The following is a 22,001-nucleotide window of genomic DNA, read 5'->3' on the forward strand; positions in this document are numbered from 1 at the left end:
CAGCTCAATTTGTCTTTTTATTTTAGCTAGGTTAAATTTTTAATTTTATTCTTATATTTTCAGTTTAACATATATTTTTGTGTAAACAGACAAAACACCCTCGAATTGGAAAATCAAATCAAATTATCAAAATCAGATATGAAAAGAGAATTATAAAGTGTTGTTGAAATTCATGTTGATTTGGTTGTGTTAGTAGTTTCGATTTCGCATCATCCACTCCTAACTATGATCACACCCACTCGAGATATCCAATCTGCGGAACAAACGTCACCCCCGCAAATCCCACTAATGCCCATCTTCCATCAAAACCCAGCCTGTGGAGGAGGTTAAGCTGTTCACTGGAGGCCGTGGAAAGGGGTGGAGATTCTGGATGAAAAACTAGCTTACTTTGCAGAGAGGTTCCAATCTTGAAATCAAAATCATTTTGAGCATATTTATAGACAAACTAAAGGTTGAATGAACAGGAATTGGAGGCCTCAATCTGATGATGTGTCGGGTATGTTAGATACCCTGCTAGCAAAGGAAGGAACTACGTGGGTTCAATGATCTAGAGTGGCTTGAATGTAGCAACGAGACAGAAAGCCATTGTCCCCTGACATGAATCAGATGCTTGCTGCTACCTTTACACATGAGGAGGCTTGTGAGGCAAATACACTAATCAAAAAGCCCTTGTCCCCTGTTGCTTTTGCTGCCATTTCTTTAAGAAATGGATGTTTGTCCAGTACTGTTAGGGGTGCTGAATGAGGATTGGAATCCACTAACTGTAAACCACTCATTCCCAAAGCTAACAGCCCTGAGAAATGCACTCATTTTCAAGCTTTTTATGGAAGCCCTAGCTTATTGGCTGAAAAAGATTTTGAAGGTTACAGTTAGTGAGCATCACAGTGTACACCTGGCTTTTGAAACTCTTCACTGCACGAAGAAGATGACAGGTAAGCAAGACATTATGGGGCTCGAGCTAGACAAGACAGCGGCGAGCATTGCTTCAACCGGTTTGATTTGGATAAGAACTTCAACTGAATTGAATTAAATAAAAGAATCAAAATATTGACCAGTTTGGTTTGGATTTATATTAAAAAAGAAGAAGAATAAATTTAATTTAATTCATAAATATGTTAGTTTGACTATATTTTATATATGCTTTGAATTTTTATTTTATAACAGGTTTTTTTCTTAAAAAAAAAATTGGTTCGTTTAATTTCTAAAATCAAAATCAAATACTCTAGAATTTCTTCAAACAATTTTAACCAGCCCAAAAAAATTGAAAACCATGCAATTAAGTTAATTTGGAGTCAATTTTCTTTAATATTTTAAATAATTTAATTAGTTTATTCACATTGATAATTTAATCTGAACTTGAAGAATATTAACTCAACTTGAATGAATAAATATATTTTAGACTTGATAGATAATAGGTAGGATGTAAATATTATCAAAATTAATCTGAAATTAACCCAAAATATATATTTATATTATATAAATATATTTATAGAATATTTAAATTTTTTAATATAATATGATATTTACATACTTTGATATAAAATACGTTTATATGAATAATATTTATCATTTTATTATTTGATAAATAATAAAAAATTCAACCTGCCTGCGGCACCCATTGCCGTCCCTACTCAACACAAGTAAAGGCATGTGATAGAGCTGAACAAGGGTTACTTAAGAAAGTTATGTTGAGACTGGGTTTCTGCCCGGAGGGGGTTGATGTTATTTGGTTCTTGTTAATGGCATTCCTCCCCGACAATTCCAACTTAGCAGAGGACTCAGGCAAGGGATCCTCTATCACCTTGTTTTTCATTTGTGTTGAAGGTCTTTCAGCTTTGGTCAATGATACTGAAAAGGGGGATTTAATTAATGTAGGAAAGGTTTGTCGTCGAGTGCCTTCCATCACCCATTTATTTTTTGCTGATGACAGTATTCTGGTTACCAGGGAAACTATGCGAGAGGTTGAATTTATTGCAGACATCCTCCCGCTATATGAAAAGCCTCGGGTCAGCTAGTAAATTTAGAAAAGACTGAAGTAGCGTTCAGCCAAAATGATCCAACACGTGCAGAAGATGTTCAACCAGAGATTAGGAGTTAAGGCAGTGCAGCGCTATATATGCTAATTAAATACTTGGGTCTTCCAGCTATGGTAAGAAGGCTAAAGAAGGCAGTCTTTTCCTCAATCCAGGACCAGGTTTGTAAGAAGGTGGGTGGCTTGAAAGAGAAATTTTTATCAGAAGTTGGAAGGGAACTTTTGATCAAATCAGTGCTAAAGGCCATTCCGACGCATTCGACATCGTGTTTTAGGCTTTCTGACACCCTCTATGAGGAGATGGGGAGTAAGATAAAAAAGGTTTTGCTGGTGCCAATTGAAGGATCGAAGGATTCACTGGGCTTTTTTGGGAGAAATTATGTAAGATAAGAAGGTCTTGTTTTAGCAAAGCACGGTTGGAGATTGCTTATAGCCCCTGTATTAAAACAGATATTTTTCTACAACCAGTTCTATATATAGAAGCTTCTGTTGGCCAATCTCCGTGCTATTCATGGAGAATTATTATTGGTGCTAAGGATCTGCTATAAGCAGGAACTAAATGGCGAGCTGGCAATGGAAATGATATCCGGATATTGAAGGATAAATGGGTACCAGATCTACCTGAGATGCGCATACAGTCTTTTGTTTCAGCTCTTGGTACAAGTGCTCAAGTGAGCTGATCAACTGGGAGACCAGGACTCGGGATGGTGATCTGATCGATTCCATCTTTTCACAAATGAAGCTCGGGGAATTCTATCCATCCTGATAAGTCTTCGTCGAGCAAAGGAAGATTTAACCAGGGCAATGGCCAGAAATGGTAGCTAACGTCTCTGTTAAAAGCGGATACCATTTTGAGAAAGAAAGACTGGAAGCTCGTCCATTGTTGACTAGTGAAGAATCTTGAATTTCTTCTGGAAGCTTCATATTATTCCTGAGGTCTATAGCTCTATATGGCATGCATGCCTAGATGTGATGCAATCCAATTCGAATCTTACAAGGAAGAGGATTACTGTTGATCATAATATTCGTGACAGATGCGTACCATTCTAATGGTGAAACGACTTGGCATATTCTGGTCCAATGTTCGTGGGCAAGGAAGATGTGGCTGGAGATCAGTCGTCTTAAAAGTGGGCACAGCACTTGAAACAAAGCCTCAATGATGATGAGATGAGGATAGTTTTTTCTCTTAAGTGGCTCTGACCCTCAGATTTGCATGCAATGTAACTATTCAGTGGTTGCAAATCTGAGTCGGGATGGAGAAGATTGGATTAGGGGTTGCCAAGCTCGATGATAAGGGTGAGGTAATGCTGACAGCTTCGAAACCAGTTGACCCTCTTTTTTCTGTAGAAGTGGGTGGAGCTTTTGCTGCTTAACATGGTCTACTTCTTGCTACTGATACGGGTTGTGCAGTGCTGTTCTGAAGACAAATCGTAATCCTCTTTCCCATGCCCTGAAGCCTCCACATTTCCTCCCTAGTGAATTGTGCAGTGCGGCGGTGGAGAGCATTCACATAGGCTCCAGCTTCTCCTCGTACTCACCTAGAAGTTCAAGCCATATCGCACATGCTCTTGGTAGAATGGTGGGTTGATCTCGAGAGAATTTGGATGGAGGTTACGTTGATGATTATGATGATGATTGGTGCACTCAGAATTATCTGCTATTTCATAAGAAGAATTAATAAAAATAGATTATGATAAAAAAATCAAGAATCATCCAATCCATTTATGGTATCTGTATGGGGATTATGGTGGGTTCCAGCAATTTAATCACTCAAAATGTTCCTATTATTTTTACTTTTGAAATAGCAGTAATTCTCATGAGCTAGCTACTGTTCTAAATTCTATTAGGGTTATTCAAATAATCAGTTGTTTGATTACTCTTCCCATGAAGATAATAAGAATTATATGGTGAATTACGCAGCATTAATTAACTATATTTACACCCGTTTTAATAAACAAAAAAAATTCCAGAAAAAAAACAACGATTCTCTAGCTAAAAGAAGTAGATTGTGCTTAACTTACCATTAGCCTTTCCTTTAATTATCTCATTAGAACTTACTGGGTCTACGCCCGAAGAAGAAGAAGAAGAAGAAGAAGAAGTTAACAGGATTAACTTTAAAAATTCTTTGAGATGCCTTTTTTTCCCGTTCAAACATTCTTTAATTCCACTTCAGGTTCCATCTTTACTACAAAGTAAATTCTACATTCGATTTCTCGAAGCTTACTCTTGTCTTTTTTTCTGTTCGGAGCCGTGAAATGAACATGATTTTATTTATTTATTTATTTTTTTACCATGTTCATATCTTGTAGTAACATGGTCAAACGGAAAGGATGGCCTTTTTTTTTTTGCCTTACAATAAGGTTACAGTGTTATTAGTTATTAAACTTCACATCATTAGGACATGGGAAATGATTAGGATTAAATTTATAATAAAATAAAATATTAATTTGATAAAACATCGAAGCATGATTATTAAACTAGCTCGGCTTAGTGAGTTGGTCTAGAAAAATTAAAACATCGAAGCATGATTTTAATTGGAAATTTTATAACCTAACTGAACCAGCTCGATTAAGGCAAAAATAAATAAATGAAATACTTCATGCAAATAAAAATAATTAATCTAAATTAAGTAATTAGATGATGCACGAGTCAATCAACTGATTTGATAATTCAACTCTTTTTTAAAGTAAATTCCAAGATGGTATATTAAAATCATGAATAAAAGCTCAAATGGAGAAGGGAAAGTTGAGGTGGCAAAGGTTATGGAAGGACTCAACAGGAACGTTTAACCGACGCCAAATGCCAATATTCTGGAGGGTGCTTTCTCGCTTTCTTTCTCACTCACATTCTCTACAGTGCATGTCTCTGTCTCTGTCTCTGTCTCCTCTGTTTCTTCTCTTAAAACCCAAACAAACTAACCAAGTTTTTACTTCAAAAACTCAGACAAGTTTCTCTCCTTAAAGACTGTTACGACTCTAATTATATTCTCAATCACCTTCTCTCTCACATACACTCAAATATATATACATACAGCACTGACTCTGTCTCCCTATCTGTCTCTGTCCATGATGGAAAATAATGGATTTTCTTCTCCTCGAAATGATTCGTTTCCAGCTGGTCTCCGCGTTCTCGTTGTCGATGATGATCCCACCTGGTTAAAAATCCTTGAAAAGATGCTCAAGAAATGCTCTTATGAAGGTTACTTAACCATATTTTTTCCACATCCGCTTCTTACTTGCATCTATACTCTTCTTAGTTGCTCCTTGCGATTTCTTTTTCACTTACAAACTGTTGTTTCTGAACTGGGTTTTGTTTCTACAATCCACGGTCTCATTTCTGCTTGATGGTGGCTTTTACTCTGTGTTTCTTTCCTGTTATTTGGTTTTTTTCTTTTTCATGGGCTCTGAAGGATAACTTGATTTCTCTGTTGTAAGCTAGTACATGGAGAATTCGAGATTCTTCATAAATAATTGATATCCTGCAATTTTTTCCTTCCTTTTTGAGCTATGCAAGTGACATGCAACTAAAGGGTTCCAAAGTTGTGCATGGAAGGTTGTTGTATTGTTTTTGAGCATTTTTGGAGTTTATTATTTTCAGGAATTATTTATCACCTCAGGTATCATTTCAAGTTCCAAAATTTTGTAGACAGGCTCATGGTATTGGGAATGTGGAGGAATTGTCTTTCTTGATTTCAAGATTTGAAGCTCAGAATATGCTTATTTCCAACAGAAATATACAAGTTAATCATCAATGATGTTGTTCTACTCTTTTCACAGATTTGTCCTTTTTTCTTTTTTGCAGTTGGTTAAAGTAATTAGAGGGTTTATTGATGTTTGCTCCACTATTACTAGCCAACTAAACTATTGAAAGTATGAAACACATCAATATCCTCCTACTCTTTTAGTATTTCCAGTTTTATTTAATTTTCATGTTCTGGGTGCATTTAACTCAGATTTAGTGATCTCGAGTATGATGAGATTGAATGGGTTATGATTGTTTGGCAATGTTGTTGTCTTTTATGTGTTTATGGTTGTGGTTACAGCTATCATCGCCGCGATTGTTGTTGCCATAACAGAGTTAAATTATATATCTGTTGTTTGAAGTGATTTGGAGTTGAAGGCCAAAACAATAGTTAAAAAAATCAAAATCATGATTTGATTGACATGATATTAATATGGACGTAAGGTATAAACTTTACTAAATTTTTTAAAGGATCTTTAATTAAAAGAAAGTACTGTCATAACAGAACTCATGAGCCTCAATTTTCAGAATTTTGATTTTTGGCCATTTAAGCTACTTCTGTAGCTGTTTTTTTTTTTTTTTTTTTTTTTTTTCCTTTCTTTTGTTCCTGCAAAGAAACTTGATGGGAGTGTGGTGGGAGGAAAAGCACCTCCACCGCAGCTCCAAACACCTTCCTCAGCTAATCATTTTACATGTTAGCATTGATTTTCCTTGGCATTTTCATTATATTTAGAAGGATACTGCAATTCCCTATAGAGTCATTGAACACTCAAAGTCAACCCGGTTTTTGGATATAATTGTTTTCAAGTACTTCTGTCTCTTCCATCGATATTTTTTTCCTTAATTCTTCTAATACTATTGAAGGCCTTTTACATCATAATTTTCTTCTTACTTTTTCGGTATTTCACACCCTCACAATAATATCTTGTTCAGTGAAAGTGTTTTCTTATGCTGGATGTGACTCTATAGCAAGATTCTTGGCTTTTGACCATACGTGTAGTGTCTCACATTTCCATTTGGAATGCTTTGTTTAGTGACCACATGCGGTTTGGCAAGAGATGCTTTGAACCTGCTTCGTGAGAGGAAAGGAGGATATGACATTGTAATTAGTGACGTCTACATGCCTGACATGGATGGTTTCAAACTTCTGGAGCTAGTTGGACTGGAGATGGATCTTCCAGTCATTAGTCGGTTCTTTTCTCTTACTCTGGAATTTTATTTCAATGCCAATATTTTCTATTTGCGTATGCATATACCCATGTCGTGCTTGCACTATATATATATCGGAATATTGATTCAGCTTCTGACCAGTTTCGCTTGTCAACTTACAGTGATGTCTGTTGATGGAGAGACAAGCAGGGTGATGAAAGGCGTTCAACATGGAGCATGTGATTATCTTCTTAAGCCTATACGAATGAAAGAACTCCGGAATATATGGCAGCATGTATTCAGAAAGAAAATACACGAGGTAAGAGATATTGAAATTCTCGAAGGGAACGAAAGTTTTCAAATGACTAGAAATGGATCAGATCAATATGAGGATGGGCATGTGCTCTGTGGAGAAGATCTGACTTCCATAAATAAAAGAAAGCATTTTGAAAGCAAGCACGATGAAAAAGACACTGGTGATAGTATTTCTACAAAGAAAGCAAGAGTAGTTTGGTCAGTAGATCTTCACCAGAAATTTGTCAAAGCCGTAAATCAGATAGGATTTGATAGTAAGTATTTATTTGATGTTTCATTTCAGAAACTTGGTGCTTGAATCATTTCAGGAATTATGAATGCTCGCATATTTTATGAAAAATTTATTAGCATTGAATTCTTTATGTGGTTTCCAATGATATAGCCACATCTTTGCCATCCTTCGATGGAGCAATGACAGGTAGTGTCTGTTTGGCAGAAGTTGGTCCCAAGAAAATACTTGACATGATGAACGTGCCATGGCTAACAAGAGAAAACGTTGCTAGCCACTTGCAGGTATAACATATGAAAATCAATCAAAGAATTTTAACATCTTTCTGTCATTTTTAAATTCAACATGTCTTATGAGTGTACTTGATTTTGAGAAGTACAGTATTCCTCATTGGAAAGGCTTTCTTACATGCAGAAATACCGTCTCTATTTGAGTAGGTTGCAGAAAGAAAACGATTTTAAAAATCCTGCTGGTGGGATAAAGCAGTCAGATTCACCTTTAAGAGATTCTGCAGGAAGTTTTGGCTCTCAGAACTCCATCAACTTGCAGCACAATGATGTTTCGAATGGGAGCTACATATTTTCTGGTAGTAGCTTAGTTGTCCACAATGGGGATCCTAGAAGCCATGACAGTGATCGAAAGAGACTTGTTTCGACGCCTGTGGAAGAACCCAAAAGAACCTTAACTGTTAACGTTCCCAATCCTCGTATACCCAGAAGTTCACAAATGGAATTTGGTCAACCCCTGGCACCTCCACAATCAGAAGTAGACTTTGGAGCATTGGATTCTACTTTCCCAACAAAGTATCCTTGGTGTGGAATTCAACTAAAAAAAGAACATAATCCACTTCATTTGAATGATGAATTCAGCCACCTTCCACTGCCTGGTCAAAAGCAGCTTACCCAAGCTGATTATCCACAACCTGCTCCAGCCATCAGTTCCGCACCATCCTCAACACCTTCTCATAACGAGTACAGGAGCAATGTTAACCATGCAAGGTCAACAGCTATTGCGGTTGACTCTAGCCCTATTCAAACAAAGACCGATGTGGCAAATCATCAAGCTGTTGAGCCCAATTCCAAGAGCACACCAAGTTTGGAAAATCAAGGCTTCAATATGAATTCCATTACAGAATTTGAATCTTCCCGAAAAAACATAAATTTGGGAATGCTACCTTTCACAACTTTGGAGGAAGACTTGCAAGTATGTTGGGTTCCAGGTGATTGCTATATGAATCTCGGACTCCAGAACATAGAGGTTCTGGAATACTTCGACCCAGGTCTTATCACAGACGTACCGGTAAACTTGAATGATGGGCTGAGGTTTGACTATGAGTTCTATGACCCCACAGAATATTCTCTAATAGATCAAAGCTTGTTTATAGCATGATCTTCCTCTCCCTTCCGTTCATGTTTAGTGATGAAGGATCACTTGCCTTGCCTTTTTCTGTACCAATACATTATAGGAGCCTTCTAACTCTGGGTTGGGATATTTTATTTTTGATCGGTCTGGTCTTGGATGTTGAAACACGTATAACAGGAGTGATGGCAAACAACCAGCATAATAATGTCTGTCACTCACCTCTGGTACCTGCATTACTGTGCTGTATGCTGCATCTGTCAAATTCCTTACAATGTATTAGCTGCCAGAAGTAGAAATCTTATCATCGCACATCTCCTTCTGATGCTTTAACTGAAATGGTTTTATGTCCATTCTCTGCTCATTTTGCTTGATTAGTATTAAGCTGACTCAATTGATGGCATTGCAGAACTCTGATAAGGTCCAATCCTTCGGCAGTACTGGCACGCACTTGTTTGGCCTCAACCTAAAATCAAGTGCACTAAGCAGCTTTATTAATCCTGGGCCCTTTGTTCACGCATTAAATGGACTGTTCTGTCTATGTAGGTTTTTTTAATTCAGATTGTGTTTAACACACAAGAAATGAACAAAGAATGGGAAATAATAGTCGAAAACATAAGAATTGGAATTTCTAAAGCAGCCAGTTTCTATCAGCATCTAGCTTTACTCGAGGACCAGAAAATTTACCTGCTCAGCGAAACAAAGTGATGCTAAGCTAATAATTGAGAATATACACAGATTTTATAGTGCTAATTGTACATAGCAGGCCATGAAACAATAGTGCCAATCTTTCAACATGTAATGAAAGAATGATCCCCTCGATTCTACTGTCAAACCTCAACATGCTACATATCGCCAAAACTATTCAACTTCCACAAGGAAACAGAAAAAATGACTGGTATAAAATTATACTTAGGCAATATTTGTTTTTGAGTCGCGTTGCACCGCAGCAAAAGCATCAAACTGGCCCTTAATGTTGAATGCTGTCATCAAAATTACAGTGCCATCAATGGATTATTTTCCTTGCGTAGCGTGTAGAAATGTAAATCTGCACAATCACTAGCTGGGTTGATCATACACAACACAGTTCAGATGCTCATAAGAGGCACCCTCGTATACAAGGAGCTCACGGCTGGATATTTGGAGAAGCATTCTCATGTGTGTTCTTCTCTGGTAGCAAGGTGATTGAGCGAGTTGAGCTATGGTTACTTCTCTGGATAACAGGCTTGGAGCTTGCCACATTGGAGGTTGACTTCCTCCCAAGTTTCGGTGATCGAGGTCGAGTCAATGGGATCTGCAGAACATGATTGATCTGTAAAACTAAAAAAAAGCAATGCATCTAAGCTTAGACCTAGAACCGTATCTCTACTTCTTTTCACCCCTGGTCCTATGGAAAATGGGAAAACCATCTCATCAACAGAAGAAATATATGAAAGATCAGATTTCCATGATTGAACTTCTAAAGTAGGCCGATGCGAGTTCAAATTTTGAATGACTGAACATCTAAAGCATGCCTAATTAGCAAGTTTGATTTCCTATTTTGTAGTATTAGGTTCTTCTAAATGTTAAATTTTGTACAACAGTTATAAATTACCAATGCAGCAAATTCTAGCAGCTTCATGCACATTGACCATGAAGTCAACATAATACTACCAAAATATTATTCATGAATATTAGATATGAGACGAACCTTCATCGTTGAATTTTCTGGAGACCGCAATCCTCGATGCAAGTCATCTCTTGGCTTCCCCCCGAAGACAGCACTCTGCCGTAGTTTCTTAATGTCATATTCTGCCTTCTCCTGCACAGCATTAACGGAAAAGGTAATTTTTTGAAAATGGCTTTATCAAGAAACAAGGATAAAATGCAAGTCCAATGTCAGAAAATATTTTTTGGATAGAATCATTGAGTATAGAATAAAGGAAACCCATCTTAGCATTTGTGACCCACAATACCAAACAAACACTACAATAAGGTTATGTGAGACAACCTTAGGTCTTGCTTGCAGATGCTTTTTTTCTGTGTCCTCCTTTGCATTGTTTTTCTCTCCAAGCTTCTCAAAGAACTAGGATAGCCAGAAAAAAACGAGATATCACACCATGAGATTATTGTAACAAGGAATAAATGGACAGAACTGAAGAAATGAATCTTGCCTCTTTTCTTTTTGCCGCTCTTTCATCACTTCTAAAGCTAAATGGAGAGGAGATAAGTGGAGGTCGTGATTTGCTTCCCTTTGCACTTGAAGATTTCGAGCAGCTGTAATTCTATATGTTTAGGAATTGAACATAGGAAAAATGTTGCTTCTCTGTTCTAGTTACTAGTTATTCATTCTCCATGAATGGTGTGCTATAAAGGTGAAGAATGCAAGAATGCTACAAACATAAGAATTAATTTTATGCTAAAAACTCAGTGTGTTATACCATCTAGTCCCACAGTAGCAAACATATGACCGTGGCATGAGAAATATGGCACAGACAAAAAAGAACCATTCAGGAAATCCAGGAGCAAAGTCCTTACTCTGAAGAGAGGATCTGCGATATTCCACCTGCTGTCATTTTTCCTGAAACTGACTTGTTGAGCTCTGACTTAGTTCTGCAAGGATACACTAAGTTAACGACAACAATTAGAATGGGTCAACTGCTGGTTTTTGTATAGACAACTACCTTCTATCTTGTGAACGCCGAAATACTGAAGGAAGAAGCTTTGATACACCATAAACAGATCCCTGCAGTTTAGACATGTAATTCATCATGTTGAGTTGCTACATTATTACTGGTGTGAGTATTAATTGAAGTGTGCACACATGAGTGTCTGTACTGCATAAAATGATACAGTTCAAATAATGATCATGGTATGAGGAATGGAGATACCTTGGTTGAAATTTCTGGAGTAGCGGACCTGTCTTTAGATACTCTGAGAGAACTTTTATTGGTGTCTTGCAAACGAGAAGAAAAATTGATTGACATGTGGATAGATTTCTGAGTTACTCCCTTTTTGTCCATCAATCCTCCAGCAGATTTCTTACTGTTTGTAGTTGCATTTGTTTCAGCTCTTAGTCTTGTGGAACTTGACAGTTTGGGAGAAGACTTTGGGAGTTTCGTTGCTCTACTCTGACTAGATGATTTTGATGAAGAACTCATTTGCTTTTTATTACTTGGTAAAGCTACATTCTCCTCCTCAGCAGCTACCTGAGTGGAATGGCAACTTACCTTACTGGCCGTGTCACTGTCCTGAGCATTTTCAATCTGCTTTGCATTTGCGACCTGAATAGATTTTTCCATGTCAACATTTTCAATCATGGTGGATAAGTATATTCTTACTGGTGTGAGTAATAATTGAAGTGTGTGCACACATGAGTGCTGCATAAAATGATATAGTTCAAATAATGATCATGGCATGAGGAATGGAGTTACCTTGGTTGGAATTTCTGGAGTAGCGGGCCTGAATTTAGATACTCTAAGAGAACTTTCACTGGTGTCTTGAAAATGAGAAGAAACATTAATTGACATGTGGATAGATTTCGGAGTTACTCTCTTTTTATTCAGCAATTCTCCAGCAGACTTCTTGCCGTTTGGAGTATCCTTTGTTTCAGCTCTTAGTCTTGCGGAACTCGGAAGTTTGGCTGAAGACTTGAGGAGTATTGTTGCTCTACTCTGACTCGATGATTTTGATTGCCTTTCATTACTCGGTAAAGTCACATTCTCCTCTTCAGCAGCTACCTGATTGGAATGGCAACTTACCTTATTGGGCATTTTCTCTTCCGATTTGGCCACGATAATGCCAGAGTCTTCGGCATTTTCGTTCTCCTTTACATTTTCCACCAGAATGGAGTTTTCCATCACAATATTTTTTTCTCTCACCTCTTCATTTCCTTCCACCTTCGCATGTTGTAAATTATCCTTTCGCTCGTCAGCATAAAATGCATTTGCATCAGAGGATTGAATTAGGCCAGCATCAACACTCCCCTCATCTTGTTCATTGATGATCACATCATTGGTTTCTTTGGGAAGCTCCGAATTAACATGAGAGCTATTGAGAGCCTCGTCTGCAGCTTCTACTTCAGGAACATTAGATGCCGCGTTTGCTTGCTCAAGCAAGGCTGCTGCTTTCATGGCAGCCCTCTTCTTGTAGTGAGCCTCAAAATATGCTTTTTTCTGGGCAACAGAACCTGGCTTGGAAAACCGCTCAACTTCTTCCAAGTAGCGATTGTGACTAAAGGTTGACCACTTCTCCCAAGCCAAAGATTCTGACATAAATCTCCCGAATGAGATTGATTCGGTCAGCGCTCGAATTGGATTGTCCTGAAACTCAAAAATGAATTCCATGTTTGCTCAATGATTTGCTTTGATGTTAACTTACTATTGTCATCCATTTCAAACTGATGATATACATAAAACAATTAACACGGAAATGCAAAGAAACTCCAAAGACTCGCTCAGTTTGTCATTAATAAAAAAAAAAAAAGCCATAATCTTGAAGATATGAAGGCCAGACAAATCATGCTCAAGTCTCAAATAAATTTTAACAATAGAAAGTAAAAAGGCAATGCGAAATGGCAAAAAACATCAATACAAAAGATGTCCAAAAACGAAAGGTAACAAGAGCCAATCCTTGGTGCATTTAATGCAATTTTCCTGAAAATATTAGCTGTTCAGTAAAATAAAAGAGACAGCTTAAATTATTTTCCTTTCAAGAGTTCATTCAAAGCTTTGAGCATAATCAAGAACAGCAGAAATCAACTAAATAAGAAACGAGTGAATCCTCGAAGCATTATGGTCTGTTTGTTTGCTCAGAAAGAAAACAAAAACGAGCAACAGAATCCCACAACAGCCTTTTTTCCATTTCACAAAAAACCCCATTCATTATTCTTTAAAGATGTTTCAATATCACAGGCAAGATCACAACAACTGAAGCAAAACCCACAAAATATTACCAAATAACACGAAGAGTTTTAAACTGCAGAACATCATAAGACAAGAAATGAAATAATATATGAACAAAAAGAAGTTTGAAGGACTAACCTCTCTGGCTTCTCTGGAAGCACTAGATGGATGAGAAAAGGATCTCAAAAGACAAGCTGATTCTCCCATTTCTTCTTCTTTGCCTATACAGAGAAAGTAAATCCTACCAGCAAAAATATTCTTTTTTAATTCAAAACCCTTCTCTACTGACAGCAGGTATTTAAGAGCTTTGCCAGAAGAGTCTGTCGTAGTCTCCCTTTAAATTTTGAAAACTAGACTCTATGCTCAAATGGGTCCATTCCAATATTTCAAGCAAGAAAGGCAAATTGGGTGAGTAAGAGTAAGAGGCAATCAGTTCTTCGCAGAGAAAGGAGACTTTTTTTCCAGAGTCAGTGAGAAAAGGGGGATGAATCTCTCTTCTTTGTTTTTGTGTGTCTGAATCTTGTTTGTTTGATTGATAGATTTCTTTTCCTTCCATTAGATTACATCCGAAGTATGGAGCTGGGCCCTCCCTTAATACAACTCATAACGGCTACTTTCTTTTTTAAAAAAAAAATTATTGATTTCTATTGCGATATAGATTTTTCTGTTTATTTAGTACTGTGATTGAATTATTTTTTATTTAAAATATATTAAAGTTATTTTTTTATTTTTAAAAAATTTATTTGATTTATACACATCAAAAAACAATATAAAAATATTTAAAATATTAATTGATATAAAAATATTTAAAAAATTAATTCTTTTTAAAAAAACTTAAAAAAACAAATGAATTCTAACTCATTAATTTGTTATCAAGATTTTGATTTGAAATAGTTTTAATTTTTTAAATTAAATTTTTATTATTAAAATAATATTATTTTAGAATTTAAATCATTCAAAATAATATTTTAATAAAAAATAAATTAAGTTAACTTGTAATCTAAACCTTAAATGTTATAATCAAGTTACTGTCTGAACTTAATAAATATAGATTTTTCTTGGTATCTATTATAAAAATAATAGGAAAAAAAAAAAACATGTTCAGTGACAGATGGAGGGAATCTTAGAGTAAGATTTTTTATTTTATTTTAATGTACGTAAAGTTGGCTATTTCGATGCTGATTGGTCCACAAATTTGAATTTGAACAAAGGAGGTAGACAAATCCAGTGTTTGTAATAGCGATTTAGCAACGGTTTTTGTCTCTAATTAATTACATAATTGCTGACATCTGCATGAGTCAAGGCTTATATTAAATGGACCATATGTTCTAACGAATTAAAATTAAAAGCCTAACTAGCTGTTTTCTTTCCATATTTTTAAATATTTCCCGAACGGTTAGGGATATTCTTTATTACTGAGATGTATTTCCTCATGAATAATTTCCATTCTGGAGGTATGATTTGAGAGTGTTGTTAAAATATAATTTTTTAGATTTTTATTTTTTAAAAAATAAATTTTAAATTAATATTTCTTAGTGTATTAATGTCAAAAATAAAATATAAAAAGATATTATTTTAATGAATTTTTAAATAAAAAATACTTTTAAAAAATAACAACTTCAAAAACAACATAAATCACCGTTTAACAATATCATGCATCGATGGATGATTACACAGGTATATCCATGTTGCCAAGCAAGCTCTAACATACACATTGATTTCCAAGTTATTTTTGAAAAATTATATTAAAAACTTGGCATATTACTTGGATCCCTCCATTGATATAGATTAAAAAACTAATTCTAAATAGATATTTGGATCGTAAAGTATCTTATCTTCATGAACGAAAACAACTTGATTGGTTCTTCGATGCTTATCATGGTGTTAGATCCAGTCTTTCTGGGCCATACTGTTTTTCCTGCCTTGAATCGAAATTATATGAAAAGGGATGAAATGATAGGATCCCTTTGTCGCCATAAAATGAAAAGGTTGATCTCGTAGTTTTTTTGTGGAGGTGCTTCGTTTTATTTTCCCATCAAAGCTGAATCGAAACCTGTACATTCTCGAAAAGAAGGGAGCCATGATGGTCCCAGGAGTTGCTTCTGCAATTATTTTCGGTGGAGCAACGCTAGATAAACGCTATGCATGGCCAGGTCTAGATTCAATCTTCTTGGATGGTGTTGGATTGTCATTTCTTATTTGCTTTATCAGTGATTATTCAAGGAGATTGGATCATCAGAGAATTGCTGCAACGATGGTTCAAAATCCAACACAGCCACCAAACAATCCATGAAAACAGCCACTGAAAACCTCCCACTCCCTACCGGAAAGATTGATTCACGTAAAGCTCGGATCATGGTTCGTGGGATGACCTAAATTTAATTTTTAAAAGAATAAAAAAGGTGGATATGGTTATAAATGGTTTGAGTTGTCGATGATCTAATTAAAATGAACTAGCTAGAGTTTTTTATAATGATTGCATGGAATTTTGATTGTTAATCTTAATCTAGATACTTTAAATCAACTTTTTACAAATCAACTTTTTCTTTTTCTTTTTTATTTCAATGATATGTGGGTCACGATTAATTTGACCTACCATAGGGTTTAACCCAAAATCACATGTCTGCTATCTCCTTTAGGGTAGGAATGAAAAGAGTTAAATCACTAATTGTTTTTGTATAACTATGAAATATGAGGGTGTATATTTACAAATTTTCTGATGGGTATATCGGCTAATGCATAAAATGTTGAAATAACTGTTTACACATATAAACAAATAAAAAGTTGGTTTAAATGTGTGAAAATATTATTTCTAATGTGTTTATTTGTTCAATACAAAGATAATATCTCTATGATATAATTAATTTTTTTAAACTCTAAATAAATTAAAAAAACTAAAAAGAGAATCATGTTTGTTTTTCTATGTACGTGTTCTATATATAGTAACATGTTTATTACACTTCAAATATCATAATAAAATATTATGTTTGTTAATATTATAAATGTGTTAATAAAATGATTATATTTATGTACGTGTTTTCTATATAATAACATATTTATTTGACTTATCATAACAAAAACGTTATAAAAATTAATAAAATAATTATATTTTAAATTAAATAGTAACAAATAACAAAATTAATTACAAAAATTAAAGAAATAAACTCAAAAAACAAATAAAATCACTCACATATTAAGTATTAAGTGCCATATTTTAATGTTATAAATATCAATATAATAATACTAAACAATTCACTAGAAAGGCTCATACACCATTTCTTTTGTTGTTGCTGAGTGGAATTTTAGTTAGTAAGATTTGGGTATTCTTTTGGGAAACTAATCCTCTTTGAGTTTTATTATATTCATTATTTTTATTTAAATTACTTAAGAATGAAATTGATATTTACACTATTTCCCTTTACTATATTACCAACATAACTAGACAAAGGGAGGAAATGAAAATTGTGGGAGCTTATTGAAACAAACCAAGATTTTGAAGTGACAGTGGAAAATTTAATGGAAGCTTATCCCATCAAGAAAATTAAAATTAGAATTCATAAACTATTCAATCGTTTTTGGTCGGAGCCTTAGATGATGCAATCCATAAACTGTAAGTTCCTCTCTTCTTTAATGGAAGCCATGGTATCTGAACCAGCCATTGCTTCTCTGAAGGCGCTTGCTCTGTCAATTTTCAGGTTGTAATGTGTCTGAAACTTTGCATAATTTGTTCTTCACAGCTCAAGCTTGTTGCATAACTTGAATTCGAGAATTAACCATGTGATCCAAACTCCTTTTCAGATTTGATCTCAGGTTTGATAGCCATGGGTAGCATAGCAATTAGATTTTCCTACCGCTCCAGATTTCTTCATAAAACCCTTGTTTGCTGGGATCATGGGCCAATGTCGCTGGTTCTCTTTGATGGTGACATGAGTGGACCGTTCGATGGACTAGGCTGCCTGGTAGGAAAATGATGGCTTGTCTTAAGGTTTTTGGAGATGCAACGACCTGTCATTTCCCATTGACATTAAATAAGTGACAACAGAACCACCACTTGTGGCTAGTTTATAATCACACAAGGGACACCTTAACCTCTTCCCTTTGTTTAATAATGTCTACCCGAAAAAAACGACAACGCAACCTCTTTTGTTTCTATTTCCTATGGACTGGCTTCTGATAAAACCATGGGACAGTTTCTCCGTCGAGCTCGGTATAGCCATGATAAAACCATGGGACAGTTTCTCCGTCGGGCTCGGTATAGCCAAGGAATATAAGGGTGGTTGTGACAAAATGGGTTGGAAGATTGGATGGCTAGAAGAATTTCAAGAATTTTGTCAAATTATGGTTAAAAAGGAAAAGAAAAGAAAGGATTTCTTTATTTTGACTTCCCGATAAATAAAATAAACCTATAAAATTAACGATAATTGGTTCTAGTAGTTTAATAATTGTTGCATAATAGGTTGAAAGATTGGATAGCAAAAAGAAATTGCAAGAATTTTGTATTAAAAGGTAAAAAAAAAATACCTTTTATTTTGGGCTTACAACAAACATAATAAAAAAAATAAAAAGAATTTCAAATGGTTTGACATTTATTTTTCTTTATAAAAAATAAAATACACCATCATTGGAAGAGTTTGAACTTTATAAATAGAGTATTTTATTGCTAGAATTTATTTTTTTATAAAAAATAAAGTACACCATCGCTAGAAGAGTTTAAATTTTATAAATAGAATATATTATTATTAGAAAGTTTTACTCTGAACAGACTTTTAAGTACTGGTATATATAAAACAAAAATAAATAAAAAAACCTAAAGAAAAGGATTCGACAGGAAAATGCTAAGGATCTTGTGTGCGCATCATCTCATCCAAGACTAACTTCTCACAATGCATATAAATATTTCCAAGATCGGGTATAAAGAAGGGATGTACATCATGCACATTCATCTTGATTTGTAAAGAATGCCTCCAAATGCTCATAACCTAGATAGATATTATACATGTAATTACATGCCACCTCACATGAAAGCTGAAATGATGTACATTGATCCACACTCATTGATGATGAAAAGAAATATCTAGCTATTCCAGATTACTGAAGCTGAGGCCATCCCATGAGAGCAAAGAATCCACATAAGCATCAATCCAGTAAGATTCAGAAGAACTTTCTTGTAAGACATATTCATCCATTGATCTTGATAAACACGAATCGGATTGCAGGTCAGTGAGCGAGGGAAAAGTTGACCACCCTGCATCGGAATCTTCTCTCAAAGCTTTACTGGTATTGTGGGCAGAGCAAGGATGGTCGTGGTCAAGCCTAGTTTCTACCTTTGAGACTGGATTTTCTAGTAAATTCTGGTCTACGTTAATGTTGCCCACTACTTCTTTCATAGCTGCAAATGTGCTTTCTTTTGCATCGCAGTTGGTCTCAGCCTGCTCAACCGGTGGCTCGTGGCCTTGTGGGTCTAGACCTAGGGGCTTTAGCTTCTTCTTAATTCTTGTGTTCCAATGGTTCTTGATCTCATTATCTGTACGGCCTGGGAAAAATGCAGCAATCTTGGACCACCTGTGTTTTTAAAAAGAAGTGATATCAATATTGTATTTAAGACAACATGAATTAATTCATCGGGAAGCTATATCTCCTGATCATTACTCACTTGAAAAACAAAGAAAAATGAACACAGAAATTAAGTAAGATGTTACAATAGCATGCAGAACCTGTTGCCCAAACGTGAATGAAGCTCAACCAGGTGATCTTCTTCGGCTTCTGAAAATGCACCTCTCTTGAGATCAGGCCTCAAATAATTCATCCACCTTAATCTACAACTCTTCCCGCACCTCAGCAAGCCTAGATATGCACTTCCGAGTTGTGTTAATTTCGATTATAGCAAATGTAAGGAAAACCAATGGATCATGACCATGACATATGTACCTGCAAGTTTAGGAACATGTCGCCAGCATTTTATCCCGTTACTGAGGATGAAGTTCATGAGCTTTTGATCCTCTTCGACACTCCATGTGCCTCTCTTCAATCCAACCTTGTCACAACAAGGTCTCCTTCCCATCGTACTTGCAGTGGACAATAAAACTACAAGAACATACCACTGCAATGGAGTTTGATCATTGAAGAGAATGCAGGGCCATAGCCCATAAGCCTATTATATATAAAGTCAAGCCAAGAACACAAGGACACCATGAAGAATTAGTTTACTAATTGCTTTATGAAACAAATGATTCGAGTTAGTAAAAACAATGTTAACAAACAATTGCAAGTGTCAGACACCTAATTACCATTATTAGAATAATAGATAGGTCTTGAGAGAAAGCAGATTGAGGCAAAGGGATTCAAACCGACGTGTGGGTCATTGCCATTTTAATAATTTTTTTCATCGGCACGCTAAGCACTTATCGAGTCTCTGATTAAAAAAGAAATGCATTGCCATGTATGAAAGATTCCTTGCTCTTCTTTTTGCTTGTCCAGCTTCATATATGGGGCGCAACTCTCCTTTCCCCCACTCGAGGGCATGTCTTCCACGTTACAATTTTCTAGGAAATGCTAGCCTTTCCAGCCCCACTTCTTTTCCACGACGAACACCCACACACGCACATATGTTTGTTTGTTTCGCTGTGATCTTGTTTTGTTCAATTTTGATTCAGGTACACTGTCTCTTTCACTTTGTTGATAAAATTAAGAAAAAGTTTATACGAGGTTAATTGTATGCTTCATCCCTTTACTGCTAACAATTTCTCAATATGGTTCTTCTTTTATTTTTATCAAGTCCACCCCTACATTGGTAGCGATGGACTTAATAAAAAGTAAAAGGATATTTATAGAAAAAACTTAGTCGCTATTTTTAATATTTTAAATTTTTATATCCTTATATCTTTTAGATATATAGAATTCCTTCAAAAAACTATTATATTTTTATCAAACATATGTAAAAAAAAACTTATCTTTTATTAAATAATATTAGAAAAATATTACACTTTAACACTTTTCTTTATAAAAGAATTAAACTTATTGGTTATAAGAATCTGTTTATAAGTATAGTTGCTGTTATTTTTGAAATTATTTTTTATTTGAAAATATCAAAATGATTTTTTTTTTATTTTTTTCAAAATCATATTTTTTAAATTATTTTTTACTTGAAAATACATCAAAATGATTTTTTTTTATTTTTTTCAAAATCATACTAAAAAAATATTAATTTAAAGCAAAGAAAAAAATAAAATAAATTTAATTTTTTTCAAAATTACTTTTGAAATGTAAAAACAAACAAGATCTAAATATACCATGAGAGCTTCAGAATAAACATTCATAATCTTTATTTTTTATTACATGTTTATTTTTAAAGTATTGTTTTTAGAATATTATTATTTAAAAAAAATATTTATTTAAGTATCAAACAATCCTCACTTTTATCAAATATGATTTTTTATCGATATTAGTTATAAGTCATGTTGGCCTAGTAAAAATCAAGTATAAGTTATCAATTATCTTCAAGGATGAGAATTGATAAAATTACTAGGACCAATTAATTAATCAATATCCAACTCAAAAGTTATATACCTTGAATAATTGGATTTTTAAGAATTCATCAACTTGCTTTTTGAAACAATAATATTATGGCTTCTTGAACTTCAAAAATTATAGTTTGAAAATGAAAAACAGAATCTTTAAACCTTAAGTAATAGTTATTAATTTACTGTAAAGAAAATTGTACAAAATTCTAAAAATCTTTAGCTCATAAATTTTATTAAAGAAAAAACATATCAATTATTTGTACAGAGGTAAAATTGACATGGTAAAACAATCCAAAACTCAGTAAAAAATAATTAAAATATGACATTAACAAAGAATTTAACTAAAACAGCAAAAAACAATATTCTTAACCCTAATTTGAGGGTCTTCCTCACCTCTCGGCTGGTTACATCTAAATTAACCCTTTATAAAACTAGTTTTACAAAGCCTCTAATCAAATTTGGTTGAATAAAAGTTATGGGTTTTTTGTGGTAGACTCCATGTTTGGCTAGTTCAAGCTTCCTCGAGGGCCTTGTCTCGCCTATGTAGTCTATAAACAAATCCGCGCAAACGTTTCAACTATCTTCTCTCCCTTATTTGCACGTCAAATTGATCTCTCATGTCATATTCCAGTGAATTTAACCCGATGGAGGGTTAACTATCTGTGTTACCCTTGAAAAACTACAGTACTCAAGTAAAGCTTATACGTAAATTCATTTAGTTCTTCAGCTGTGTAGGTCAGAAAATGAAACCGTAGATAAGAGGAAATATGAAA

General features: G+C 34.7%; 3 protein-coding genes across 10 annotated transcripts; 1 reads left to right on the top strand and 2 right to left on the bottom strand.

The window, feature by feature from the left end:
• The first annotated feature begins 4,854 nt into the window (after positions 1-4,854).
• On the top strand, positions 4,855-9,164 carry LOC105129312 (two-component response regulator ARR11-like). 7 transcript variants are annotated; one of them, XM_011031308.1, is made up of 6 exons: positions 5,139-5,230; positions 5,834-5,901; positions 6,808-6,960; positions 7,105-7,491; positions 7,620-7,750; positions 7,881-9,164. In XM_011031308.1, coding segments are annotated over exons 2-6 (1,647 nt in total). In that variant the 5' UTR covers positions 5,139-5,230; positions 5,834-5,900; the 3' UTR covers positions 8,856-9,164. The 7 variants fall into 7 exon arrangements, with proteins under 7 accessions (XP_011029605.1, XP_011029606.1, XP_011029607.1 ...); XM_011031307.1 differs by lacking the exon at positions 5,139-5,230 and adding an exon at positions 5,237-5,584; XM_011031309.1 differs by lacking the exon at positions 5,139-5,230 and adding an exon at positions 5,237-5,469.
• Positions 9,165-9,522: 358 nt separating this feature from the next.
• Positions 9,523-14,252, bottom strand: LOC105129313 (TPX2 (targeting protein for Xklp2) protein family). The gene is made up of 9 exons (XM_011031310.1): positions 13,847-14,252; positions 12,239-13,126; positions 11,696-12,088; positions 11,489-11,550; positions 11,343-11,417; positions 10,979-11,081; positions 10,816-10,890; positions 10,516-10,626; positions 9,523-10,119 (listed from the first exon to the last, which is right to left on the bottom strand). The coding sequence occupies exons 1-9, from the start codon at positions 13,913-13,915 to the stop codon at positions 9,952-9,954; spliced, it is 1,944 nt and encodes a 647-aa protein (XP_011029612.1). The 5' UTR covers positions 13,916-14,252; the 3' UTR covers positions 9,523-9,951.
• Positions 14,253-18,656: 4,404 nt separating this feature from the next.
• On the bottom strand, positions 18,657-20,213 carry LOC105129314 (protein ODORANT1-like). Of its 2 annotated transcripts, XM_011031311.1 has the most exons (4): positions 19,996-20,213; positions 19,637-19,859; positions 19,423-19,552; positions 18,657-19,270 (listed from the first exon to the last, which is right to left on the bottom strand). In XM_011031311.1, the coding sequence occupies exons 1-4, from the start codon at positions 19,996-19,998 to the stop codon at positions 18,787-18,789; spliced, it is 840 nt and encodes a 279-aa protein (XP_011029613.1). In that variant the 5' UTR covers positions 19,999-20,213; the 3' UTR covers positions 18,657-18,786. The 2 variants fall into 2 exon arrangements, with proteins under 2 accessions (XP_011029613.1, XP_011029614.1); XM_011031312.1 differs by having other exon boundaries at positions 19,637-20,213.
• Between the last annotated feature and the right edge of the window lie 1,788 nt (positions 20,214-22,001).

This window comes from Populus euphratica, unplaced genomic scaffold, assembly GCF_000495115.2.
Source record: "Populus euphratica unplaced genomic scaffold, PopEup_1.0 scaffold18.1, whole genome shotgun sequence".
NCBI classification, from domain to species: Eukaryota; Viridiplantae; Streptophyta; class Magnoliopsida; order Malpighiales; family Salicaceae; genus Populus; species Populus euphratica.